Here is a 13,206-nt window from a genome sequence, read left to right on the forward strand (position 1 = left end):
TGACATGAACCTAGACTATAGTAAGCCTGCTGTGAATGCTAACTGCATTAATAGAGTATGTTATATATAAACATACATACTGGTTACACAATAATACATAAGATGTCAAGAGCAAAGAAAGAATTTGTTATTTTGACTTCCAGAGCTTGAGAAAGGAAAGAATAATAGAGAGACCTCATGAAAATATTAATGAAACAGAGTTGGGCAGCCTGCAGGCCAATACCTGTAAAGATAGCAAGACAATGGTTTTTAGCTACTCCTGCATTTCACTGGACACATACTTCCTTCTTTTATCTTCTTCCTATGTTCCTTCTCTCTCTTCTTTCCTCTCTCTTTTCCTTTTACTTAGTCTCTTGCTTTAGGTTCCCTTTTTCCTCTCTTTCTCCTCTCATTCAGCAAGGTCCTGGCTTTGCTTAGCCTTGCAGAGGGCAATGCTGAATAAAATGTTGGCCTAAGCAGGCCAACAGAGTTATAAAGATGAGAAGCTACTGCCCTAACCCAAAGCAAAATGGCCTGGAAACCTCAAAGAGATGGGTCCCTTAGCTCTGGCCCACTAGGACCTCCAATGTTTCCTGAGAAACATTAACCTTCATTTAGGCACAGTGGGAGGTAAAACTGGGAATGTTCTCTGTAGTACAAAAGGCACTATAGTACCTAAAAAAAAACAACAACAACAACCTCAGTCTCTGGTAGCATCACAACTACATAAATGGCTATATTCTAAATGAATTCCAAACAGGGAAAAAGCAAAATGTGAACATTTCAATGCCTTTTGACTGCACTAGATAGGGGAGAAGCTCTGGGTATGAGAACAGCTAAACAAGCATTTGGAGTATTCAGGATGTTGAGTGCAGGTGTGTGAACATTTGAAAGCTGCCATTTTATAAGAAGTCCTGGGTGACTCAATAAACACAAGAGCCAGAGCAGAGTAATCCCTTTAGCAGGCAGGGCTCAACCCAGCTCAGCCTGCTCCCCTGCCAGAAACAACACATTCCAGGAAAAAGTGTAAATCATACACTGAGGCAATTGTTTCACACTTTCAAAGAATTTACTTATTAATTTTAAAGTGTTTTTTAGAAGCAATTCTGTATCTTGCCTTCCTTTTTTGTGCTTAAATACTTACAGATTTTTCTAAAAGTTGACCTCTATATCAAAAAGCCCTTCTAATGGTGTTTAGTATATATTATCTTTAAAATAGGTCAGATTGAGTTACAAAATGTGAGTTCTGCTAAGAAAAGATGGCTACTTTCCATAGAATGGAAGTTTTTATCCAATACTATGCATCTTTACAACTTTAGTTATTACAGATTTAAAGATTTGGCACTCTTGGACTATATAGGAAAATAGTAAACTACCTACTTGTGTCAATGACATTTCCCTGTGTTGGTCAGAGACACCAAAGAAATTTCACTTTCAGATTCTTGCTGAGCCAAATGTTTCCATCTTCCAGGCCACCAGCGATGGAAGTAGAGTATGAAACAACAAGAAAAACTATGGTCTTATATACCATGGTCAGCATGATAGAGTGACCAATAGCTGCCCTTTGACTCAGTATATATTTTCATTTTCTGAAGCATTTTTTTCAGTCACCTCAACAGAGTGTCAGACCATTAAAAAAATTCCTCATCTTAGATCCACCCATGTAGCTGATAATATGCAAATTTAAGTGCCTCAAGGAGATTACAGGAACGATTTTTTATTGGGTTCTATCAGAAACTTAGTAACTACACTGATCTTCAAAGAAGTAACTCACTTTTGTTTCTGTCTTTCAAAAAATGCTTTTGAAGAAAAGCTGCCCTTCTGATAACAAAAAGAGGGCTATTGAAAAATCCACAGTAGAAGAAAGAGCTCTCCCTAGGTACTGAAAATCAGAACTATATTTATATAGTTCAGCAGGAAAGGAACTGGACCAGATACTGGCTTTTTGCACAGAAGAGGTAGAATTGGTAATGCATTTACTACTCATTTGCTTGCATCAAGAACCCCATTCCATTTCAATCTGCCAACATCCTAATTAAGATGATCTAAATCTTGAGTAATCTATTACTCTAGATATAAGATAGCCCAAACTACGTTAGACAAGATGTTACACTATGTGCTTACACTGAAATGATAAGCCCACTGAGCAGAAAAGCATGTCTTCTCTCATGTCTGGCCCAGCACTGGACAGAGTTCTCTGTCAGCAGTCAATAAATAATGGCCAGGCTTTTTTGCAGGTTTTTTTCTTTCTACTACTTTAGGCACAATTTAATTTTACTATACTATTTCTGGTTCCTGGTGACAACACATACCTGTGCTCTTCTTTGCATGAGGAAGACAGCAACATGTCTCAAATAGTTCTTTATACGTGTGTGCATCAGTATATGCAGGACTAAGAACATACAAATGCAATTGTCATTTATTACCTTAATGCTGTTTCTAAAGATCTTATATTAAAGGACATGTTAAAGGACTGCTAAGCTTCTGAGCCAGAAAAGGAAAGAATGTAAAGACACTGCTTTGTCTCATCAGTGCTTTGGAAGAATCAGGATCAAGTTTCATTCCAGGAAAATAATATCCAGTTTTGCTATTACCCAAGAGTTACCATATAACACACAGCAAATATCTTACCAAGGTGATTCCCAAATCATCTCCTTTACACTCCTTTAGTTAAAGAGATACCCATAATTGATTAGCACAGATACGGGATTAAGACTTAGGCATCTGGTAAACAAACAAAAACATATGTTAATATTAGACTTGCCTGCTCTTGACAACTAAAGAAAGGTCAGGTTGTCAGTGACATACCCAAGTCAGGGGTCACAAAGAGGTATATTTTCAGCCAATATACCTCTAAAGCTGTCATTTGTACAGCTAAGGAAACATATTTAAGAAATGTCCTTTAGCTACCCTCGTGCTATTGTTGAACAGATAACACTGATGACCTTCATAGTCTGCTATCCATTTCCAAAGGATGATGACTTCAATCTAAGAACCTCAAAGAAGGAAGAAAAAATAAGCACAATCCTAGAGTTCAAGGGAGCTAACCCTCTGTCTTCTTTCACTAAGGAAATGAAGATGTTGGTTGAGACTAAGGCTAGGTCACTTTTTTAGTAGCTGTAAAGTTTTCTGAATTTACAATAAAATCTTCAAATATTCTTTGTTCTGGAAACTTATCTGTTTCTTTAAAAAGGACAAAGGAACTCTTGTTGTATGCTTTCTGTGATGCAAAGTTTGATATGTTATGTGGGGATATCCTGGCCTCAATTCTAAGACATCTGTAATGATGCATACTTTATAGGTAAAAACTAAAGAACTAGAGAAGAAGAATATTTTAAAGGAGGCAATGTGCAAAATTTAAGAATGCTTTCTTGCTTTCAGGATTTTGGTTTTTGCCTTGAAAGGTCAAAAAAAAAAAGAATGTAGGCTTTGTTAGGCATTGGATATTCACTATGTTTTGAAATCCCTCCAGCTATACACCATTAAAAAATGTAACATAGTGACAGCATAGTTTAAGGTGATAAACTTTTACCAATCTATCTTAAAGTATAAAATACATAATTATAAGCATATTTTCAATTCTTGGATGTGAATGCTGAAGCTGTATTTCTAGAACTGGCGAATTCTGTTCTCTATTTCCATGTATAAAAGATCTCACAGTCCTGGGAAAACACTTTTTTAAAAAATGAAATACAACAAATAAGGTATGCTGCGGAGTCCTAGGGGAGAAGTTTCCCAGACTCTTTGAATTTCCTCCTATCCTCCTTCTTTACAAGATTTCTAAGACCAAGTCCTTTTCTGCAGTCTCTTAAACAAGGTAAAAAAGAAAAATATCCCCTAGATATATTCCTTAGATTTTCTATTATGCTTCTCAAGTTCCCAGTAGCTTGTGAAGTAAACCTAAGATGAATTCTGGACTTATTTTTTATTATGTTTTAATTTTAGTTCCTCTTTAGGTCTAAGATGAAATAGATGATCATAACTGCTGTGCTTGGAGATGCACTTCATGGCACAATATGTACATGACCTGTGCAAGGTCACATTATGGAAAGAGGACTGACATGACAAATAAGAAGCTGAATCCAGCTTTTAATCTTAGAGAACTTCAGGGTAACCCATTTAAGTTTGCTCTATTTAGTGCAATATGGCAATAAAATTTTTTGCATAAACAGTATATTTAGATATATTCTGTCTAGAGACCTCACCATGGCTGGGATTGTGTCAGAGACATAGGGGGGATTACTCCTCAAATCACTGATCATTAAGGATCATTTTTTTGTCATATTGTGAGCCTCAGTGCAGATTGTGGCAAGCCAGCCTAATCATCGTCCACAACAAAGTCCCAAGTTCCAGCCACGCCACAGCTTTTTACACTTCTGTGTTTCTGCATGTGCTGCTCTCTGCCCATTATTTTCACTCTGGCAAAATCCTTTCTATTCCTCATTTAAAGTATCAACTCCCTTGTAAATCCTTCCTTGATAACCCCAGGCAGGGTTAGTTATTTCCTCCTCAGTGGAAATAACTCAAAGTGCATTCCTCCTCAATGCACGTTGTACTTAGCTCTGTTATTTATCAGAACTATTATAATTATTTGTTTATTGTATCTACCACTAGAATATGAAGGCTTATACATTTACTCTTATTTAGCATTTCCCAAGAGCCAAGCATTGTTATAAGCACTTTAGGTATGTCAATTCTTTTTAATCTGCATCACAACCCTTTGAGGTAGGTATTTTCATTACCTCTATTTCACGAGTGAGAAACTTAACTCAGGCACAGAGAAGTTAGGTAATTTTCACAAGGACACACTGCTAATATGTGCCAGTTGTTAAACTCATGCAGTCTAACCTCAGAGTCTGAGCTTCTCTGTTATTCTATGTGTTTGCCCAAGGGACTATGGGAAGCAGTTTATAAACATTAAACAAAGAGAAAGAATGATCATTCTGATTTTTCCATAGTTTCCTAAGCTTAAATTAAGAAATATATTTTCTTTGTCTTAAATCAATTTCACATTCACTCTTAAGTATGGGCTAGTTCATTTATCCAGAGAAAATTCAGCCCAGATTGAGGGAGAGAGAATTAGTTGAAGTAATTGAGGTAGAAGGCCTAGGGTTTTTCTGGCTCTGCCATATCAAAGTCTAAACTCTCAGTGCCTCCCTCAGCTTCTGCATCTGTAGATACCTACAAAAGCCTCTCATCATAGCTGCTTTTAGATGCACTATGCTGTGCACATAATGTTGTTATGGTACCTCAACAAATATGACATGAAAATGCTTTGGAATAGAAATACTATTAACTAGAAAAGCAAGTATGTTATTCCTTGTAAACTGATGTGACTCAAGGCATTTTCACTTTCAGAATGATTCAAATAGAGGGGACTGTTTTGGTGGTTGTTTTGTTTTTTTAAGAAGTGAGGCCCCAAAATCATTAAGAACCAGATGTACTTATTTTTCCTCTTGATATTTAAATTCATATCTTAAGTTCCCTCAGCACAATTTCACCTAGTTTACCTTTTAAGTTACTTTTTAATTCTTATATTTTACATGTATCCTTTGGTTTTTTGTTATAATTCTTGCTCATTTAGAGATCTGGAAAATTCAAAAATATTTAAAAATATGTAATTGCATATTATAGGCCTCTTCCAATTTTTATAATTTTCTTATAAAACATTTTAAATGGATTTATAACCTTTCATTAGAATAAGATATAGCATAATTTAATCACACAGTCCCTGTTTTAAACATTTCAGTTAATACCAATTGTTTGCTGAGTGAGGATCATATAGTCCTGCAGGAAAAGGGCCTATTATACTGCTTCTCTGGGAGCTTGTTGGAATGCTGATTCTAGGGCCCCATCCAGGAGGTTCTAATATGTCTGGGCAAGTAGGTCCTTTTTTTGAGAAATGCTGACATTGTCTCTCCTTTAATAATACTTTCTCCTTTTCACTGGGTTATTATCAGCTTCATTCCATCTCAATACATCCCTCCAAACTGAGCTGATTTAAAAGTGTCCATTTCAAACTGGCCTTAGTGAATAGAGTTACTCATTTTCAACATAGCTTTTTTATTAATTTAAGTGATCGCACTATTTCTGCAGTGCCACTTTGGCACACCGACCTTATGACTACTCACCCCATCCCACTTGCCCATGCCCCAACTACAACCAGGCCAGGAACAGGTTTGTTTATTTTTTAAGAGATAAGATCTTGCTCAGTCACCCACGCTGGAGTACAGCAGTGTGATCATAGCTCATTGTAACCTCAAACTTGTGGGCTCAACCTCTAATTCTTGGGCTCAATTCTCCTACTTCAGCCTACCGAGTAACTAGGACAACATGTGTGTACCACCATGCCTAGGTAATTTTTAAATATTTTTTTTTGTAGAGACAAGGTCTCACTATTTTACCCAGGCTGGTCTCAAACTCCTGGACTCAAGTGATGCTCCTGCCTCGACCTCCTGAAGTTCTGAGATTATAGGCATGAGCCAACTGGCCCAGTCAGGAACAGGTTTTTATATTGCAACTCAATGATGTCATTTCTCTTCTTACTCCAGAATCTTTCATTTAACTAACAATGGGTCACCCAGCTTCCCTCCACACTCATCTCTTCCTAACCACACTGGCCTACTCACAGGATATCACTTTCTCAAAGAAGCCCTCCCTAATGCCCTGAACTAAGTCACTTCTCCTGGTCCAACCATGTTCATCACCACCTAGAGTGCTACCTCTCACTAGTATTGCTTGGGGCCAAGTATGGTGCCAGAAATTAGAGGGGAACAGTTAGCCACAGTGCCTATGGCATGGACCTTGTGGTGAAGTGTGGGGGACAGACAATAATCTATGCCTTAACAGATCTTGATACGCTATGACAGAGAAGAAAAGGGAGTCATAGAAATGCTATATAGAATGCACCCAATACAGGATAGCTTTTAAAATCCATGCACTCAGTATACTCTTGTTACATAAATAAAACACAATGAAGTTTTTAATTGTATTCTTTCTCATCATCCTTCCTACTTCCACCCCACACACAGCCAAAGCATTAGCCCAACCAACTTCTCCCTGCAGCCTGCTCCTCAAAATAGCTCCATGTCTTCCCTGAGAAGTCTGCTGAATATACTCTCCATTCCATATTATTAGTTCCAGCTTTGATCCTTTCATCACATCACTTCCTAAAATATGTGCTCATGTGCCAAGCCACTTCTCTTCCTTCCTTCAAGTATTTCCTGAAATGTGACCTCCTCCATGGAGCCTTCTTTAAGTGAAACTGAGCTCATCATTCTATCTTCTGTTTCCAAAAAATAAGTTAAAGTTTGCTATTTGAAGTTTCAAAGCTGTAAATTACCTAAGCTTTTCACTGGCTGCATGGGTCTCACCATTTCAGGGCTGGTTGGGTTTCCTCTCCCTGCATTTAAGAATGTGAGTCTAAGAGGATAAAGTGTTTGTTTAACTTGCTCTGTATACACTTAACACAATGCCAACCCACATGGATGCTGAATAAATGTGATTTGATGATGATTTACTTACTTTCTCCATGCCAGGAATTGAAACATGAACTCTTAAATCTGTTTCCCCCATGTTACAAAACGTTTCAATGCTGAGTTTATTATGAGACTGATTTTCTGCATTTACTTTCACAAAGGAAAAGACACAAAGGAAAGGAGTAATTACATGAAAATATCAAATTAATAAAATTATTTTCCACATTGTGAATCTAAAGATACCTTTAGAATAGTGGCACTTTGTATTAAAAGGTGCCTCATTTAAAAGTTCAATTGCATATGCTTTATGGGTTATTTTGTAAATCTAAAACGAATAACCAAAACACATCAATACTCATTTTTAAAGTACTTGTTGTATTCGGTGCATGCACCATTATGGAGAACTTACACTCAGAGCAAAAAGATTTGTAGCAAAGCATATGACCTTCTTCCCACTACAATGACCATCCCCTAATTAGGCAATGCATCTGATAGTCATTAACAGGAATGAGATAATGAATCACTTTCTCTCTTCTTTGTTAATTTGCTGTAACCAAGCGGCTAATGGATGTCAGAGCTGAGTGATTGCACTGATTATAGTGATTTATAGTTGCAACAAAACAATTTAAAACCATTCTGATTATTCATGTTAAAGATGCTTTATGTTTTGTTTACTAAATGTTTTATGTCCCCCTTTCCCTCACCCCTAAAGTATTGTCCCCCTCCTACTCTGCCACTTTTCACAAAAAGACCTCTTCCTAGAAAACTTGAAAGTTATATGCTTTTTTTTATTGTTTTAAACTAAGCCATTTCATTTTGTTTATATATAGAGAGAGAGATAAAGTTTACCCAGTAGAAACGAAAAGCCTTAGGGTTGGAAAGAAAACTTCAGTGGTGCTTAGTTCAAAAGAAGACAGAAATAAGAGGAAATAAGGCAAACTTCAAGCCACTTACCTTGGGGCTTGCAGTCCCTTCCTCATCCTCCACAGACACATCAGTAGCCAGTATCTCTGCTTTGATGGTATCCAGAGCCCTGAGAATCCAGCTGTGTTGCCGTTTGATTTGCCTCTGCAGCTCCTTCCATTGACTTGCAATCATCCGCAGCATGTCCTTCAGTCCTTCTCCAAAAGAAGGGGAAAGTACAAGTTGTGGACCTGACTGCATCTTTGCCATTATTATTTTTTGTTTAGTAAATTAGGTGGCTATTTCACACAATATACATATTTCTAAATGACCATTACTATCACCTGCCATATTAGCATTTGTTATTCATAATAGAGACTGGCAAATTCTTGACACAAGGCATAAGGACACAAAAATGTGATAACCACATAGATGACTGCTTTGGAAATTGACTTAGACTCAGTATATTGACTGAAAAAAAATGCATGTGGAACAAAAATCACAATGTATAAAAATTATTAATACACAATAGCTTCACATTCCAAATAAAAGGCTCTGTGTGTATATGTGTAGAGACTTTAAAGTGATCAGAAAGATTTATGGTAATAGGTAAAGTCAATTCAATGAGAAATACAGTAAATGGGTCAGAATTAAGACAGCAGTCTTTAATATTAGCAAATCTAATTAATACTGTTCTTTTCATATTTAGCTATGGTAAGCTCAAAGTAAGAGCCAAACCGTAAGTCATCCTGTCTTGTGGTCTTCTACTATCAGGATAAGTATAACCAAATGACAAAACTATTTTTTATTTACAATCTGTTCCTCATAAATACGTTAATACTGAAGTAAGAATCGGTTGAAGGCCAAAAATTCTGCTAATGCAAAGATCAGCAAGGAACATGCAAAATGTTCATGTGTGTGAATTGGCAGGGAAATAATATCTCTAGACTGCCTGCCTTATATCTGTAATGATATCTATAAGTACCGTAATGCATATGCATTATAACTAGCAGTACAATTCTCATTCATTATCTTAATGTTATTTCCAGAGCACCTACATCAAAAAGCATGTCAATGTGAAGTTTTCAAGAATGTGATTTCAATTGAAACTCAGGCGAACAGCAAGACCTAAATAAAATGAACAGACCATTTGGAGGCAGTATTTCATCTTATAAGTATCACAGCATTGTATGCAGTATATGAAACATTTATAAATCTTGAAGGTCAATCTGATAATGTAAATATTAATAATACATAAGGAAGTGAATATATGCAGTAATTTACAGCATTGCTTCTTCATTCTTAATAGTCTGGAGACATAAAGACTCGCAATATTTCAGGAGGATTTACCTGCTTTGTGAGACGCAATAAGCTCGAGAAGTTGGTGTCCTTCTTCCTCCACAGCTTCTTTGAGAGCACAATGACTGTCTACATTCAACTTAAAACTCTGCAAGGAAAAATATGAGAATCAAACCCTGGCAAGGCAGTTGCACATAAAACATCCATACAAAATTACTTGCTACTTTTTATCAAGAACCACACAGCCCAATTTACCCAATAGACAAACTAATTTGCAATACTAAAAGCTATTGATATTTGGGATCTGGGCTCAAAATGGTTCTATTAGATTAGCTGAATGCATCTGTTTGGAAACAGCTGACAAATCTAGAAATTCATTATGTTTTTGTGAAAAGTCATATCCTGTAGGCTATATCAAGAGTAGCAGTGTTCTATAAAATACACTGAATTTCTACTAGCACATATGAGCTCTTTTCTTCATTTTTTAGAAATGTTAGTGATAGCACTATTTATAAAACCATAAAAAATTGGCAGCATAAAATACATTAGCCTTATGTGCACATATATAATATAAATCCATTGATATAGTAGGGTTTGATTCAGCTCTGTTTCTCAGACATCGTACAAACCATAGAATATACAGGTGGATTTATATGCTGTATTGAGAATGCTTTTCAAATGCTTTTCAAATCTTTGCTTTTTAAAAGTTTATTCCTTAAAATGTAACACTGCTTTATAAATTAATACATTAAGCAAGCACATCAGGGGCATTTTTCATTCATGATAGTGATCCAAAAAACAAAAACTGCTATGATGGTTGAAACACAGAGCCATTTCTTTCCGGAAGCCTTCCCTAATGCCTTATGTGGAGTTAATTACTCCCCTCTCTCTGCTCCTTATAACTGCTTCTATTGTAGAATTTATCATACTTTATGATGCTTTATTTCTATCTATGGCTACCAAATTATAAGTAATTTGAAGAATTGCCAGTTTCACATTTATCTCCAACTCATGTCACACACAAGGTATTCAATAAATGTTTGCAGGAATAGTGGATATCTGTTGAACTTGATCAATAACACTCTCTGAAAGGAAAGGTTTCCATTTAAATATTTTAAGTAACACAGATAGTTTTCCAAAGATTCTTCCACCTCTGGAATGTTGCAAGGCATTCCAACCATAGGAAGACCAATGGAGTGTAATCATAGTAATCCTGTCTGATGAATCAGTGGTCTGTCTTTAGGGTGAAAATTCATTCCATGAGTTGAATAATTGTAACAAGCATGGATTTCAAAATATTTTGTGCTAAATTGTGGCTTCTCCATGACAGGTCTCCAAGATATACATGTTTTGGTCTCACTAAGCATTTATTGAGCAATAGTTAGTATATAGTGCACTGTACTTGGTATTAAGAATATTTAACAGAAGTTTGAAATGATATAGTTCTCAGTGGAATGTAATTTGGATTAAAGATGTTAAATAACCATAAATTGTTAAATCAGGTATTCATTCATTCCCTTAGAAACCATGTACTATGCCCATTCTGTACACTGAGCTGAGTAACAGAGATTTAGGGGGTATAAAGCATGGCCCTGGCATCAAAGGGCCACTAATATATTACTAGGAGAACGAAGTGCAGCCGAGTCATACTGGATGTTCAATAATGAGTCTGGGCTCTCCTTTTCTTACTAGAGAAGTAAAGCTCAGAAGACAGAAACAGAATGGCCAAAAGAACCCAGAAATGAAGGGGATAGGGACATGCAGATCAGACCTTGAAATATAAATATAAAAATTTTTACTAAAAAAAACTGACTCCATTTCTTATGCATCATTTTATCTGACTACATGTATAAGATATAGTAAAGTTTCGGCCAAATATGACAGAAAGTAACAATATTAGGTTTCCTAAAGTGAATTGGTCATTCATCATTTTTTGTACTGTGCTCTTTCAGCTACAGGTATTTGGTTGAATAAAATAAAATATCTCAATGTATGGGAAGCTTGATGCTTCTGATCAATCCAAACAATAAAGTGTCTATGAAAAATTAAGTATTTATTATTTTATAGTCAAAATATGACTGCATTTGCTTTTTGCCACTGCCATGGAAATCCTCAACTCTGAAGCAAAAAATACAGGATGAAGTAGTACATGTGTGTTTCAGGGAGAAAAGACAGGGAAGAGAAACACCTGAGATCAACCTGAGAGCATCAAAATTTAGGAAGAAACCTATTCTAGAAATTTCCTCATAATGTAAATTTAGCCTAGTGCTCTCTTTGATTCACTGTTTACTTACAACAGTCTTGTTTTGAATGGTTGGTAATCATGAGTTTCGGAAGAGGTGCATCAGGCCTATGTCTCAGAGCAAAAGAGAACCTAAGGACCTATAAGTAGGTTGGATAATTTGACATAATTGAAGGCAAGAGTATAGAATAGATGCAGCTGGAACTGGCTCTGCTTCAAGATGACGTAGAAGCATTTGATTAGGAAATTGGAAAAGATGAGGTATTCATTGTTAGAAAAAAGATAATCTGATAAGCTTTATGCTGTAGAAAAGAACCATTTAACGTAACTATTACCAAAATGACACAATATTGCTTGATTTTCAGGTGCACCCATTAACCATTAATCTTATCAACTGAGGAATTTACAATGGGCCTCTGAGAAGGCAGCCGAGTAAGCATATTAACAAAATTGTCAATTAAATTTCTGAATGCTAAAAGATTCTATAAGCTCTCCCCCTTTCTCCTCTACCTCTTCCCTAGGGAAGGAGGCTTAAATAAAAGGGTTTTATTTTCTTTATTTTCTTTCCTTGAACTTATACTTGGATACATTTCCATTCTTGTGCTACTAACACATTTCTTCAGCAATGCCTTGTATGTACAGTACCTCTGCAATATCCATAGTACTCCCTGAAAATGCAGGGCATTCTCTGAACACTGAATTTATGTCAAGAACATTGCCACTGGCAGGTTCCATGTCCTATGTCAATGATTATGTGTAATTCCATAAATACAAGTAGTCTAGGTCCTGGGGGATACCAAATCTTTTTTAGCGTCTTTAAAGCAGCATGTCACTGAACAACTAGAAGAGACTAAATAAGGAAATGGAAAAATACAATGACTAAAACAAAGCAGTAGAGTATCAAAAGATGATACATCAGAAATTGACCAACAGGTATTTCCATTACTACAACCTCTGACATCACCAGTTTGTATAGATCTCTGTGTATTACTTCTTGGAAGGACTGAAATTCGGGTGTGCCCACAGATTATACTGTGGTCATGATCAAACCTTACAAAGCAGATAAAATAGTACAACTAATCCCATTCCATACATATTTCTGAATAGTCTAGCTTGATGGCAGTGTGATGGTCCTGTGGACATAAAAGGAAACCAAGGAAATGTATGCCTTAATGAAAACAAAACAACAACAAGACACAAAGAATGATTACTCATGAGGGAGCATAAGAATAGATAGAGATCTCCTGGTACAGGAAGTAGTGGGAAAGACCAGAAGCACATTCAGAGGCTCAAATCCTAATGGGA

The 13,206-nt window shown here is 36.2% G+C and overlaps 1 protein-coding gene across 2 annotated transcripts in view; it reads right to left on the reverse strand.

Moving 5' to 3' along the window:
• Positions 1 to 13,206, reverse strand: part of AKAP6 (A-kinase anchoring protein 6) — a 465,422-nt gene that overhangs the window by 218,124 nt on the left and 234,092 nt on the right. The window contains exons 7-8 of one of the 2 annotated variants that reach the window (XM_012773426.3): positions 9,711 to 9,807; positions 8,412 to 8,575 (exon numbers count right to left, since the gene is read on the reverse strand). In XM_012773426.3, coding sequence (XP_012628880.1) covers positions 8,412 to 8,575; positions 9,711 to 9,807 — 261 coding nt within the window. Of the gene's footprint in view, positions 1 to 8,411; positions 8,579 to 9,710; positions 9,808 to 13,206 lie in introns of both variants that reach the window. The other variant, XM_012773424.3, reaches the window with a different exon arrangement.

The sequence above is a fragment of the Microcebus murinus genome, chromosome 6 (assembly GCF_040939455.1).
Source record: "Microcebus murinus isolate Inina chromosome 6, M.murinus_Inina_mat1.0, whole genome shotgun sequence".
Lineage (NCBI taxonomy): Eukaryota > Metazoa > Chordata > Mammalia > Primates > Cheirogaleidae > Microcebus > Microcebus murinus.